Source organism: Elephantulus edwardii, unplaced genomic scaffold (assembly GCF_000299155.1).
Source record: "Elephantulus edwardii isolate Elephantulus edwardi_28Jun2011 unplaced genomic scaffold, EleEdw1.0 scaffold00117, whole genome shotgun sequence".
Taxonomy (NCBI): domain Eukaryota; kingdom Metazoa; phylum Chordata; class Mammalia; order Macroscelidea; family Macroscelididae; genus Elephantulus; species Elephantulus edwardii.
In genome coordinates, this window is record NW_006399867.1 from 4,789,624 (window position 1) to 4,804,171 (window position 14,548).

The 14,548-nt window shown below is 42.3% G+C and overlaps 1 protein-coding gene across 1 annotated transcript in view; it reads right to left on the bottom strand.

Annotated features, from left to right (window-relative positions):
- Window positions 1–2,066: 2,066 nt before the first annotated feature.
- TMEM159 (transmembrane protein 159) overlaps window positions 2,067–14,548 on the bottom strand; it is a 21,092-nt gene continuing 8,610 nt past the window's right edge. The window contains exons 2-4 of the mRNA XM_006892704.1: window positions 10,094–10,262; window positions 8,618–8,756; window positions 2,067–2,142 (exon numbers count right to left, since the gene is read on the bottom strand). Coding sequence (XP_006892766.1) covers window positions 2,067–2,142; window positions 8,618–8,756; window positions 10,094–10,262 — 384 coding nt within the window. The remainder of the gene's footprint in view (window positions 2,143–8,617; window positions 8,757–10,093; window positions 10,263–14,548) is intronic.

The following is a 14,548-nucleotide window of genomic DNA, read 5'->3' on the forward strand; positions in this document are numbered from 1 at the left end:
CAAAGGAGATTAATCAGAACTGGCTTTGACATGCACTGTGGCAATTGGACAATTAAAACAGACTTTCAAGGGGGGAAAAAAAGAAGAACGAACTGGGGAGGAAGGTAGAGAAAATAGTGCAACAATGAATGAATGAAAACCCCAAATCTCTGTAAATGTTCATTAAAATTAATAAAATTTAATTTAAAAAAGAGACTGTGAAGTGAGAGATATAATTACCGATGTCAGCTGAATTTTGGCTAAACACAGAGAATAATAACAAGTTGTTGTTTGTTGTTATGTGCCATACATACTTTTATTGACTATGCAAAGGCATTTGACTGTGTGGAATAAAATAAACTACTAATAAGAGGAGAAAAAAAAGCCAGTCTTTAGAACCCTGCTCTAATCCTGAGCCAATCTCACTGTCTCTGACACATTTACCCTCATTACCATAGTTATTATGCCAATCCACCTTATCCAGGACCTTCCTCTCCTATGCTGTCCCTCCACCTTTCCAAGTGTGCTATCGTTCTCCAAAGACTGGTCCCTCCTGGCTAAATGCTCAAAGTATGTGAGACTGAGTCTCAAACTCCTTGCCTCTAGGAGCAGCTTGGTTTCACCTTCTCTAGGTCAGACCTGTTAGTTCTGTTGGTGTCCGGGGGGGGGAGGGAAACAGATTCTAAAAAACCCAAATCCACTGAATGATTCTGACACATCATACCCATCCAGGACAGACCAGAACTGCCCAAAGGGTTTCAAAAATGCTGTAAAATCTCATAGGCTCCCACAAAGTTGTGGGTTGAGTTTTAACCCCGGACCCCTGGGTTTGTAATAATGCTTCATCCATTGCATCACCGAAAGGAGCCTCAGAACATCGATAGCCTGTACACAGGGGCGCACCTTTTCTTCCACCTCGGGCTCCCCTAGAGCTGGGCCTGGAGAAGCCACAGCAAAGCCCTTTCCTCAGCACTCAGGAACCCTAAAAAGAAGTTTTTTACTATTCATCAGTCCCCAAGTCAGGGTGCTTCCTAAGACTTCGGGTCTGTGCAAAGGAAGTTCCTTCTGCTCCCCTCTTTGCACCCCCCTCCAATCCCACTCCTCACCCTGATGTCCACCTTTGCTGCCCACCTCCCCCTCCTGCCGCTCAGGGACGGCACATTGGCGCCCTCTGCTGGACGCTGATGAGTGGTGGTCGCACCCTTCGGAGATCACCCACACTTAAATTTCAAAGCAATTAATAGGTTAGTCTAATATATTTTAAAAAAAAAAATATAGGTAAAGGAGCAATTAAATAGAACTTTCACCTAACAATATCAACAACAGTAATATTTAATAAAATGCCTCAGAAAATCATCCACTGAAATAGAAATTACACAGATTTTTTTTTTTAATAGTTCAATATCAGTTTTTAGAGGACTCTGAAGAAATAGCTTAACAGGATAAATTCTTTAAAACAATACAAAACTCTATCAAAGTCAAAGGTTTACAGATACACAATTCCTAACATTACTCAAGAATTAACGGTAGAAACTGTATGTTTAAACAAATAAACAAATAAGCAAATATTCTTGGCCATGGAGTTATGTTTTAACCTTATTTTCTGGTTTGGTCATAGTGGTATTATTCTCAAATGCTGTTGTGTCTGCTATTAAAAAAGCTATTAAGGCAGAAGAGTTTGTCCTGCTTGAATTTTTTTAACCTCCACTTTGTTTTAAATGGATGAAGACATTACTTCCCTCATTATTAAAAAAAAAAAAAAAAACACCCAGGGTTACCCCAGCTGGCTTTTAAACATAAGATTTGGGGTCCAGCTGCAGGGCTCTAGGGGCCCAGGCCTGTGTCAAGGTCAAGCCTGCACACTGAAGGGTGGGGAGTGAAGACGTGGAAGGAGCTAATGGAGCCAGCCCAAGTGAGGCCGCCTCAAACCAGCAGAATCAGACTGAAGCAAGATTCCCAAGTTGGCCACCTCAGGATCCTTGAGAGCAAATGAGGGACCACCCAGATCCCTCCTCAGTTAGAGTGCCAGGGGCGGAGGATGAACCACAGAGGCTTGGGGGGGGGAACCTCTGGCTGTCTTTAGCTGGTCATTCCAGCCCCTCAAAGGTGGTGGACTTCATAGCCAGTTGAGGGTCACCATTAGGATTTGGCGGTGCCGGAGCTCTGTGGAAAGAAGAGGAAATCATTAGTGCCTGAGTGTCTTTCATGAGCTATGCTGAGAGTCTGCATAGCTTCTTTGTGGATTTGTTTTTTTGCGCCTGCTTGCAACTGCATCAGATTCGAGCTATAGCCATTTTACAGATGAGGCAACTGAGGACCTGTGGGTTAAAGTGACTGGAGTAGAACAGTGTAGGCCCTTTTCCCTTGTTTGAATTAATATCTAGAGGCTGCATTTCCTGCTCTCCCCCACTGTTGTGTCCTCACAATGATACTGTGGAAAGGTAGAAAAAGATGCCATTCTGTTTCATAAAGAAAAGAAAACCGAGCTTCAAAAAATTTCAACAGCGTGTCCAAGATCCCACGGCTTAAAAAAAAAAAGCAGAGTTGATTTTTTCAGACTCTTTCTTTGTAACTTCAATTAGGTGACTATTTCTTGACACTTTGGTCAAAAAGGAGGAGAGATGGAAATTTTGTAAATAAACCAGTATAAAATAAAAATTTTATTTAAAATTTTTTTAAAAAGAGGCAAGGGGAGAAAAAGAAAAGAAATGTGACTACACATTCAGAGGGAGGTAATAAAGAAATTGTTGTGAGGTGTTGTCCAGTCGACTATGACTCCCAGCGACCCGATGAACAACAAACAGGTCTGAAGCTCGCCCTCTCCTGCACCATCCACGCCAACCCTGCTGTGCTTCTGGTTTATCAGCGCAAACGGCCAAAGACTATCCCACCAGAGCTCCCTTGCTGTTGTTGTGGATTGTTGTCGACTGCCTTCGAGTTGAGCACAACTCACAGCGACCCTATGAACAAAAGTCCTGCAGCCTTTCGATAACTATCGTCACTTATCAAAGTTCACAGCGCTCCCTAGTATTTGATGTAAGTGGAATCATATAATAGTTGTCTTTTTGTGTCTAACTTCACTAAACATGTTTTCAAGGTTCCTCTATGTTGCAGCTATATTTCTCTTTATGGGCGAGGAATACATGATAGCTTTTGTTGTTGTTGTTGACTGCCTTAGAGTCAAGCACGACTCATTGAGACCCTATGAACAAAAGGCCTGAAGCCTCTCTACAACTATTCACACATATCAAAGTTCATAAAGTTTCCAGAGGCATGTTGTTTAGGAAGTGGATGCCACTCTTGTTTTTGTTACTAAATAAAATAAATCGCTAATTACTCAAACGGAGCCCTGGTGGCCTTGTGGTAAGAAACTGTGCTGCAATCTCAAAGGCATGCAGTTCAAATCCACCACTCCTGCTGCCATGGGTGTGGATTATATATTGAAATCACTGGACAAGTGTCTTCTCCTCCGTCTATCATGATGTTGTCTCTTGATCCAGTAGGGAGGATATTTGTTTTCTTGATGTGTAAATGTAATCCACTCTGAAGGTTGTACGCTTCTTCTACAGTAAGTGCTTCAAAGTCCTTTTAACTTTCAGCAAGCAAGGTTGTTGTTATGTGCATAACACAGGTTGTTGATGAGTCTTCCTCCAATCCTGATACCTCACTGTTTTTCATACAGCCCAGGCTATTGAATGATTTGCTCAGCAAACAGACAGAAGTGGTATGGAGAAATGATACAACCCTGACACATGTCTCTACTGATTTTAAACCAAGTGGTGCTCCCTTGTTCTGTTTAGACAACTGCTCCTTGATCTAGGTATAGATTTTGCATGAACACAATTAAGTGTTCTGGGATTCCCATTCTTTTCACTGTTACCAATAACTTATGATCCACACATCCAAATGCCTTTGCAAAGTCAATAAAACACAGATAAACCTTTGTGGTATTCTCTGCTTTCAGGTATGATCCATCTGACATCAGCACTAATATCCCTCATGCCATGGCCTCCTCTAAATCCAGCTTGAATTCCTGGTAGTTCTCTAGGTATGTACTGCTCTGGCCATTTTTAAATAATCTTCAGTAAGAGTTTACTTGTATGTGATATTAATCTTATTGTTCAAAAATTTCCACATTCTGTTGAATTATCTTTTTTGAGAATGGAAACAAATATGGATCCCTGCAGTCAGTTGGCAAAGTGGTTCTCTTTCTAACTTCCTGGTATAGACTAGGCTGAGCTGCATCTGTTTGTTGAAATACATCATCTTGTATTCCATCAATTCCTGGGGCCTTAGTTTTTTTGCTGATGCCTTCAGTTAAGCTTGAACTTCTTCCTTCATGACCACTGCTTCTTGATCATATGACACTTCCTGAAATGTTTCAGAGCTGATCAATTCTTTTTGGTACAATGGTCGTCTTCCTTTGGTGAATCAGTCAAGATTTTAGCTCTAGAATTCTCTAGTATTGAAAGTTAAAGCTTGTTTTTCAGCTCTTTCAGCCTGAAAAGTAAGGATTATAGACTTATTTTATTTTTTTAAATTGGCTACACAGATCTGGTGGCCTAATGGTAAGAAGCTGTGTTGCAATCTCAAGGGTATGTAGTTCTAATCTACCAGCTGCACTACAAGAGACAGGAAATCTCCTCCTGTAAGATTAAAAGCCTCTGAAAACTTGCTGGAGGGATAGCTACGAGTCAGTTCTGACTTGAGGCACACAACAACAACAACATAACTTATGTTAAGTATTAAGGTAAAAATTCCCATATAGGTGATGGAATAAATGCGATAATTTCTTCTCCTCTTCCCCTCTCCATTCCCTGTGCTTTGGATCATTTAACGTAGGAACTATCTGTTTGAGGCTTAATGTAGTCATGAATGCAGGGATTCTCAGATGAAAGCCATTTTCATCAATCCTACAACATTAGATGCCTTTTCCCCCTCTTACCCTCTCACAAGATTACAGCACAGCTTCCCACAGTGCATTTGGAAGATCTGCATGATTCAGTAAACCAATTCTTTTCCAGGTAAAAATGAAAGATTTTATAAAAATAGACATGGTAAAAACAAAAGACCTTATAAACAATATACATGGTAGATGTAAAAATACACATAGTAGTGCAAGATACCAAAGATGTGTAGTTCGAGGGAGCTCTGGTGCCTAGTGGCAAGAAGTTGCGCTGCAATCCCGAAGGTGCACGGTTCGAATCCACCAGATGATCCGCTGGAGAAGGAGGGACAATCTTCTCCTGTGCCAGTCAGATCAGATTCGATGGTACACAACAAGGGGGAAAAAAGTGCAAGACAGACCACTGCATCTTAAGACACAGAAAAGTTCACTGACAGTTTCAGATTCTGCATTTCAACAACAACTGGCTGTTCCAACTACATTATTTGTGAGGCTTGGTCTCTTTCATATACTTCAACTAAAACAACGTAACACAACAGATTGAATGCTGATGCAGAGTGAGAATTCAGCTGATAACCGAAAGGTCAGCAGTTCAAATTCACAAGCTGTGCTTTTTGAGAAAGCTATGAAAGGCTTTTTCCAGAAAGATCTACAGCTTTGAAAACCCTTGGAGAGGGCAGGGCAACCACGTTGTGTCCCACAAAGTCACTTAGAGTCAGAATTGACTGGAGGGCAGTGGTTTCTATGAAGGCAGACATTAAAAAGACTTGCAAAATGTGATTGGTAACAACTTTAGTTTGCTTGGCTCCACGGTCAACACTCTTAGCACCAGCAACCAGGAAATAAAAAATGTACTGCAATGGGAAAGTCTGCTGTTAGGGACCTCTCCAAAGTACTGAAGAGCAATGGTGTTTCTCTGGAGACTCTGATACAGGCCATGGTCTTTGCAATCACTTGTTATGCATCAGAGAGTTGGACAATGACTAGGAAGGATAGAAGGAGAATTGATGCCTTTGAGCTGTGGTGCTGGAGAAGAGAATTGAGGGTACCATGGACTGCTAGGAAAACAAACAGATTCATGCTTGAGAGGGTTAAACCAGGCTGCTCCTTGGAGGCAAGGATTCTGAGGCTCTGTCTAACACACTCTGGACATGTTGTAAGGAGGGACCAGTCCTTGGAGAGGGACATCATGCTTGGGAGGGTGGTGAGACGGCGGAAGAGGGGAAGACCCTCTATGAGGCGGACTGGTTCAGTGACTGCGGTCATCAGGATGGGTGTGTCAGAGGCAGTGCGATTGGCACAGGATAGAGGCACGGTTTCGGGCTGTTGTACATAGGGTCGCTATGAGTCGCAAGCGACTCGATGGCACACAACAACAACAACTCCTCAAATTTAAGTCTCTTTTGAAAAAAACAGTTTTTAAAAACAAGCTACACTATCACCTTAGAGTATTTTTCTATTTAAATGAATAAAGGAAATATTTTTCAGACTTGTTTTAACTTCTAATAGACTACTTAAGGGAGCTCTCTGGTGGCGCCCTCTATAGAGTGCTGTACTGCTAACACATCAGTGGTGCCTCTCTGGTGGCTCGAACCCACTGCATCTCCAAAGGAACAAGGTGGGCACTGTTGTCCCTGCAACTTAAAGCCTTGAAAGCCCAAATGGAGGGTCAGCTAAGAGTCAATTTTTGAATTATTTACAGAATTAAGTCAAAGAAGCAAAAGCTCTTTGAAAGTCTAATTTTTTTAACAAACAAAATATAAATCAGGTCTTCAAGAATAAAGTGTGAAACATGTGAGGAATGGGCTCAAATTCCTTGGCTGGAAGGTGTGGAAATGGACAAGAGGTCAAGGGCAGGTCTTGGAAATTCTTCTCAATCTCTGCCGACAAAAATGTCAACTGGAATCAGAAAAATGTAACTCTAGATACACTAAGCAAACCTCTGAGAACCATCCCTGAGTGATTTTAAAGGTGTGGTGGTCAGTGGTAAGAAGCTGTGCTGTAATCCCAAAGGCACAAGGTTCCAATCTACCAGTTGACTCATGGGAGAAGGATGGGCAATCTCCTCCTATGGGATTTACTGCCTCTGAAAACCCGCTGGAGGGTCAGCTATGTATGGGGTTGGTTCCAACTTGATGGTACACGACAACAACAACATTTCATACTTTATTTTTCAATATATAGTGACCAGATAATCTTCAGTTAAAAGTTCAAAGGCTGTTCCATAGAAAACTTCCCTAAAAATTCATATTATTGTTTCTTTCAGTGACTGGCAAACCGTGGCTCCCAGGGCAGATCAGCCCATTGCCTGTTTCACTGGAACGGCCCGTTTTATAGCCGCGCTGATTGGGTTTGCCTCTGTCCTATATGCTACTTTTACACAACAAGATTGCGTAGGTGCAGGAGAGATTGGACGGCCCACAAAGCCAAAAATATTTGTCATCTGGCTCTTGCAGAAATCTCATGCCTACTCCTCTTTGACCATCCCATTTTTATCTTGTTTAGAAGGACTTTAGAGTTAAGTAACTTGGCTTTAAGTTCCTTCTCTGTCTGTAACTTTCTGATTTTTATGGGTTTTTTTTCTTCCTAAAGAATGGGGCTAATATATGTCTCAGAGGGTGGTTGTGAGAATTACATGAGATAAAACCTGGTAAGCACTTCACAGAAATCCCTGGCACAGAGCACTCATGGCTGACAACCACTGGTGTTACTTTAGTAAGGGCTTTAAATAAAACACCATGGCGCTGTATTCCACTTGGACTTACATGCCAAGAAGAAAAAAAAAAAACACCAAACTCTAAACTCACTGCCACAGAGTCAGACTGGACTCACAGTTGATCCTCTAGTGGGTTTTTAGAGGCTGCAAATCACATGGGAGGAGACTGCCCATCTCTCCTGCTCAGAGCTGATGGTAGATTTGTGCTGTCTCTGGGTTAACAGCTCGGCTCCAAACTGAGCAGACCGCCAGAGCTCAGAGCAAAAATCAAGCATCAACAAAGATCACTCAGAGTACTAACATTATTGGCCAACACTCTCATATCACTCTGGGGTATTTGCAAGTTGAAAAGGGCAGTCCATTTTTCTCTGGCAACCTTCCTTCTCCCCCCATTGTGGAGTTATCGCTGAATATGACTTTCCTAGCCATAGTTTGATTTTGCTATGTAGATGGGTGGGAATATGCAAATAAGGTGTGTTATCCTATCCACAAGACAACTAGCTTTCTACCAATCCACAAAGGTATTGGCTAGTCTCGCCATTAAATTGAGCAATCCAGCAGCAGGAGAACTGGACTCAGCAAAGCAGTAAGAATGGGGTTGAGATGAGGAGAAAGAGGCATCAGAGTGTGGAGGACATGTCTGACCTCAAGGAAATTTGGTTTGTGTTATTGATGCTGTAGATGGGGACAGTTCTCCTTTGTTAAGTTGGTAAAGGTCACATATGGCTGTCACCAAATGGCTCTTTTTACATCCATATAACCACCTTTATTTGAATTTTTATGAATTAAATGTACATTGTTAAAAGGAAAGAATAACAATCAGACGTGCCATCGTGATGAAGTCTGATGGGTGGTGGCAGCAATAGCTTTAGTTGGAAATTTCATTCTAGAACTAATAATGAGAACTTTGTGCCTTTTACCGTTTTGCTTCTAGACATCACCTGGGGCAAGAGAGTGCTTTGAGAAGATCATCCCACACGGTAAAGGTTTAAACTGTCCCACTGACATGTACTCACCTAGAACAAAACCAGGAACCGAGAAGGTTGGAGAATACCATGTACGACATAGTGAGTGTTCCCGACATGGCAAGTGACACGAAGCCCAAGCCACAGAGGACGCAGACCAGGGAAAAGCCACCCACAGAAATGACCAGTCCTAGGAGGAGAGCACGCAGTTAGACATGTGTTCACAGGCAGCAGGCAGCAAGCTGGCTGACCCTGAGGTCAGTATGTTTAACACGTTCCATACATTTTTAAATTGACAACTGTGCTTAGAAACACATTTTTTTTTCGATGTATTACCATCATTTGTGGCAACGTGTTAAAACAGCAAGTTAACCAAAATTTCCTTCCCACAAAAATCCAGATTCCAGGCATCACTTAGAAAGAAAGTCAATTACTTTGCCTGTTTCAAGAGTTGCGTGGAGACAGCTCTTTCAACTGGGGTCCCAATGCAGACCTGCTGGGGAACAATCTGGATGGGGCCTGCCTGGCTGCATTTCTGAAAAGTAGGTGAGACATAAGCACGCCTGGTCTGAGAATCACAGCTCTAAGGCTTTACACTCACTGCTTCTTTGTCCAGAAAGCCCTTCCCTGGCCGCCCCAAGACAGGGTTAAGCATCTCCAAAGCTCCCTCTTCAACATACTTTTCCTGATACAACCTAAATCTAGCGATTCTTTCTTTATAAATTGACTTGCACTTTTAGACTCAATAGTGTACTCATTCCTCCACCCTTTCACCCATCTATCCATCTACAAACCACTCTGCCTAGATGCGCGTAGCCGCGTCCATCTACCAACAACACCTGCTTCCCTGAGTGCCAACTACCATGCCCACAGCACCCTGTGCAGGCTATAACCACCCTGTGTGCTCACAGCCATGGAATGGACCAGAAGTGATAGTCTGACCTGAGGACAACATCCTAAACAACATTTCTTTAGTACCTTGCGGGCTGTGATTTGACCCCAAAAGGCAAACTGAGCCAATGAGATTTTCTTTTCCTGAGCTTTTAACTTGGTGACATAAGAAGCTGACAACTGGCAGGAGCACAGTGGGTGTCAATGGGGAATGTGAGCCTCACCTTGTAAAGCACTTGGCATGCAATAGGTGCTCATTAAACAAGCTATACAATGGATAGCCTCTCCGAGTAATAATTTATAACTCATAGTTGGCGTTTCTTGGCAGCCACTCTGTGCTAGATTCTGTGGAACTGTCCATTTCAATCCTCAAAATAGTCTTTTGTTTTAGAATCATTAAGAGTTCTACTCTGTATATTATGAACTTTAGGTGCCGAGAGGATAACTAAGATTGCATGGGTGGAAGGTGTTCTAATGTAAACTCCACAGTCTGCTTTTTAACTATTCCAACAAGCTACGTTGGTTGGTACAATTATGACCAGTACAGAATCCTCTGACCAGGGTGGCAAATGCCCTGGGAACACTGTCCCCACAGCTGAGTTGCTCTTCAGAGGGGCAAATAACTGAGCAGGATACCTTCCAGCAGTATGACTCCCACAATGGCAGCCAGGGACGTCAGCACCATGAGAAGCACGAAGAACCCAACTGGAACGGCCGACAGGGCAACGAACACCAGCAAGGTGAGGACCAGGAAAGGATGTTTGTCCAAGTACTGGCCCACCGGGGACTTCATAAAGCCAATCACCTGCAGGCAAAGGAGAAAGAGCCCGGATCGCATATCACATCCCAGAACCTCATTCTCCTGTCATCTTGGGGCCTGCAACCCTGGTGGAAGGCATCAGCCCACACTGTGGCAAGAACAGGCAGAGGTGCTCAGGTCAGGAAGTTCCTGAGAAGTCACCCCAAGGAGTTTTCTCCCAGGACATCAAGACATGAGTCACATCATCAACAGGCAGCATGGGTGAGGGCTCCGCCAAACTAGATATAAGGTTTGTGAAAGGACAGAATCAGGGCTGACTCAGTAGCTTAATATACACCTTCTCAAAAAAAAAAATCCCTGAACATTCATACACATTGTTTCATGCACTTACATTGTGCCTTATACAATCTTTCATTTACATTGAATTTCATTCATATATATTGTGGGTTGTTGTTTTTTTTTAATATAAAAATAGCTACAATGTACATGACTAAAACACAATGTGAAATAATTACTTTGTGCAAACCAATAAAAAAGAAAAAAATCCATCAATGACTGAATGAGTAAACAAAATGTACTATGTACATGCAGTAAAATATTACTTGTCCACAAAGAGAAACAGAAACCAGAAAGTATTGAAAGTTAACTGGAGGGAGAGACTCAAGGAATACAGAGAGAAGGGAAGTGTTTGCTTTGTACCCAGAGAGTTTATGTTAGTAACAGGTGGGGAGGGGGCGGGGTGAAGGAAGTTGGAAAGATAAGGTGTGAAAAACAATGTATATGAACTTTGTAAATAAACCAGTATAAAATAAAATTTAAAAAGTAATAGTAGACGTTGAGTCTGGTAGCCTAGTGGCAAGAAGCTGCACTGCAATCGCTGCTGGAGAAAGAGGGTCAATCTCCTCTTGTACAGTCAGATTTGACTTGACAGTACACACACACACACACACACACACACACACACACTAATTTTTTTTAAAAAATAGAATAATTTGGAAAAGCATAATGAGATTGTTTGTATAACCCGAAGAACATAACCAATGTCACCAAATTTAACATGTAGAAATTGTTGAATTAGTGCATGTTTTGATTGTATATAATGGTGGGTATAATATAAACAGTGCATGTAATGAATGAAAGAAAAAATAAGGTTTTAAGTTATAAACAAACTCTATAAAATAAACAAAAACACACTGGTGGTTTAGGGCCACATGGACGTGATGTGTATACAACACACGTACTCTACAGTAAAGGCTAACATAGCTGGTGCCACTGAGGCTGTTCAGTATTTAGTATCAGCATCACCTGGGAGCTTTCTAGAAATGCAGGCTCTCAGGCCCCGGCCTTGCCTTGGTAGATCAGAACCTGCAATTTAAAAAGATGCTCAACTGATTTAAACGCACATTAAAGTTTGAAAAGCGTGGGATTAAATGATGGGAGTTTCTGAGTGGTGAAATCTTGGTCTTCTAAGCGAGGTCTTCAGGCTCCAAATGAGTGACCAATGATTGCACAACAGCTACCACCTCATCAGGTAAAAAATATTTTAGTGTGATCAATCTGGATCCTAAAGTCACAGTCTGACGAGACGGTGCATTGATAATTTATCTCCTTTCTCACCACGCAGAAGGACTCTTGGATCTGATGCAGCAAAGGATTGTGTACATTTTTTCCATGATAGTCTTTTATTAATAATTGTTCTGTCTACAATGCAATTATCACTTTACAGAATTTATTCAAAGAAAGAGCACTTAGCAAAAAAATGAGTAGCAAATGTGAAATAAAGGAAATGGTTCTTATCTTTAAATGTAAACATGTACCACTGTTATGTACAGTCGAGTGTGAATCGACTTATACCTGACTCTCCAGTAAACTGCAGGAGAGAACACTGCCAATCTGCTCCCACAGAACACCTGGTAGATTCAAACTGTGTGTGTGCCTTTGGGTTAACAGCACAACTCTTTCCACTAAGCCACCAGGAACTATTCTAGAATCTAGGAAAACTGCACTTAATACAGATAACTGGTTAAGGACGCAATTTTAATGCAGGGTGCACCCCGAGGCTGAGATCCTTCCATTTTTCTTAAACCCATTCAAACCCACAGCACGATGTTGGACAAGCAGAACTGCCCACTGGGTTTCCCAAACTGCAATTTACATGGAAGCAGAAGCCCACAACTTTCTCTCGAGGAGAAACCACTAACCAGTGGATTTGAACTGCCAACCTTTCAGTCAGCAGCCAAACACAGAACCACTGTACCTCTTGAGCTCGCTCTGCTCTTCTTATGCCCTATTTAGTCCCTGTTCTTTAAGGGTCCAGAACTTCATCATTCTAGAACCTCTCTCCACCAAAACCATCCTGGGTCTCCTTTAGGCTCATAGTGGAAATAAAGATATTATTCAAGTTACAGTGATTAAAGAGGTACCTACCCACACAACCCAAATGTCTATATAGTCGAATCACCAAAGCGACTCCAGTGGTATAAATTTCAGGTAAAGTTGGAAAGCAAGAGGGGTTTTGTGGGTTTCTTAAATATACATTTGTTGTATAGGTTTGCATACAATACTTCAAATACATTGTATTTCATTCATTTACATTGTACTTTATACAATGTTTTCATTTACAATGTGTTTCATACACTCATTCATATATGTTGTATTATATAGAATTACTATGCCCATTATTTTTTTTAAATAAAAAATTTATTTTACTGATTTCCTTACAAAATCTGTATACATTGTTTTTCACAACAGATCTTTCCCATTTCTTATACCCATCCCTCCATCCACCCATCAAGTTGGGCAACCCTAGGGAGATCTCTGGTGGCCTAGAGGCAAGAAGCTGCACTGCAATCTCAAAGGGGTGCAGTTTGAATCCACTAGTTGCTCCACTGGAGAAAGTGAGGCAATCTCCTCCTGTGCCAGTCAGATTCAACTCGATGATACACAATAACAATAAGATAAAATTTAATTATAATTAACCCCATGCCCCATCCCCACCCCTCTGCTCCCCCCCACCCCCCCCCGCGTCCCACAAGGTAGCAAGAGGGTTTTGTAGTTCCTATCAATGGTGATCAACGTATGGGGATAGATAAAGGCTGTCCCCAGAGAGATGCTGCAGCCAACACTGTGGGCCTTTGGCATTTCCCTGTGTGTAGAGTGCTCTTGGTGAAAGAGATGTTATTCTGTGCCAGGCCACTGCCTCCCAGCATCCTACTAACAAAAGCCCTCATAGACCTGGCGCTCATTTCTGAGCCTGAAGTGATGGTATCAGAAGTCACCTCTGAGCCCAGTGAAATCCTCCTAAGTTATGGTGGTGAAAGGTGAGAAAGAAGTGAAGGAATAAACAAGAGAGACACAGAGGACAGGGCTAGTTCCTCCAGCTATCTTAGGTCTTAGCTCCTTCCTAATTCTAATCCAGGTGTCAGCAAGGAGCCCAAACTGTTGTCTCTGCAATCAGAAGAGCGCCAGCAACCCCACTGGAAGGAGCAGACCAGCTCTCCAGGGGCAGCAGGACACAGTGGGCTATCCCAGCACAGGGAAGGAAGGTGTGTGTGTGTGGAGAGAGAAGCAGAGGAAGCTGGAAACCACAGTGAACCAGGCTTAAGAGATTCTACCTAAGGAAGATCTGGTGGCCTAGTGGCAAGAAGCTGCACTATAATCCCAGAGGTGCATAGTTCTAATCCACCAGATGCTCTGCTGGAGAAGGAGGGACAATTTCCTCCTGTACTGGTCAGATCTGATTTGACGATACACACACACACACAAATAATAAAAATTTAAAAAGAGAGAGATTCCACCTATGCTGTACAATACACGTGGCTGCTGAGCCAATTTAAAATGCAAGCTTGATTTGGTTCTTGCAAAATGTTCAAGTATAATACAGATAAGGGAGTTCTGGTGGTCTAGAGGGTGCGGAGTTGCACTGCCAACCCAAAGCCACGTGGTTCAAATCGACCAGCTACTCTAAGGAGAAAGATAGTCTCCACCCGAGTGATTTACAGCCTCTGAAAAGCTACTGGAGGGTCATCTATGAGGCAGTTCCCACTCGATGGCACAGAACAATAACATGCCTCAGGTTGGGTTCTTGAGTCTGCTTTTACAACTGTCAAGTTTATGAGAACCAAGAAGAGAGCAAGTGTTTCCAGGGAAAATTTAGTATCTGAAGTAGATATGTGCTTGCTCTATGGCTATGAAAAAAGAAAGTCAATTATCTTGTTGATCATGTTTTGTTGATTATTGTTGTCGTTGTGATGTGCTGTTGAGTCGTTTGCGACTCATAGCGACCCTATGCACAACAAACAGTCCTAAACCCTGCTCTATCCTGTGCCAAC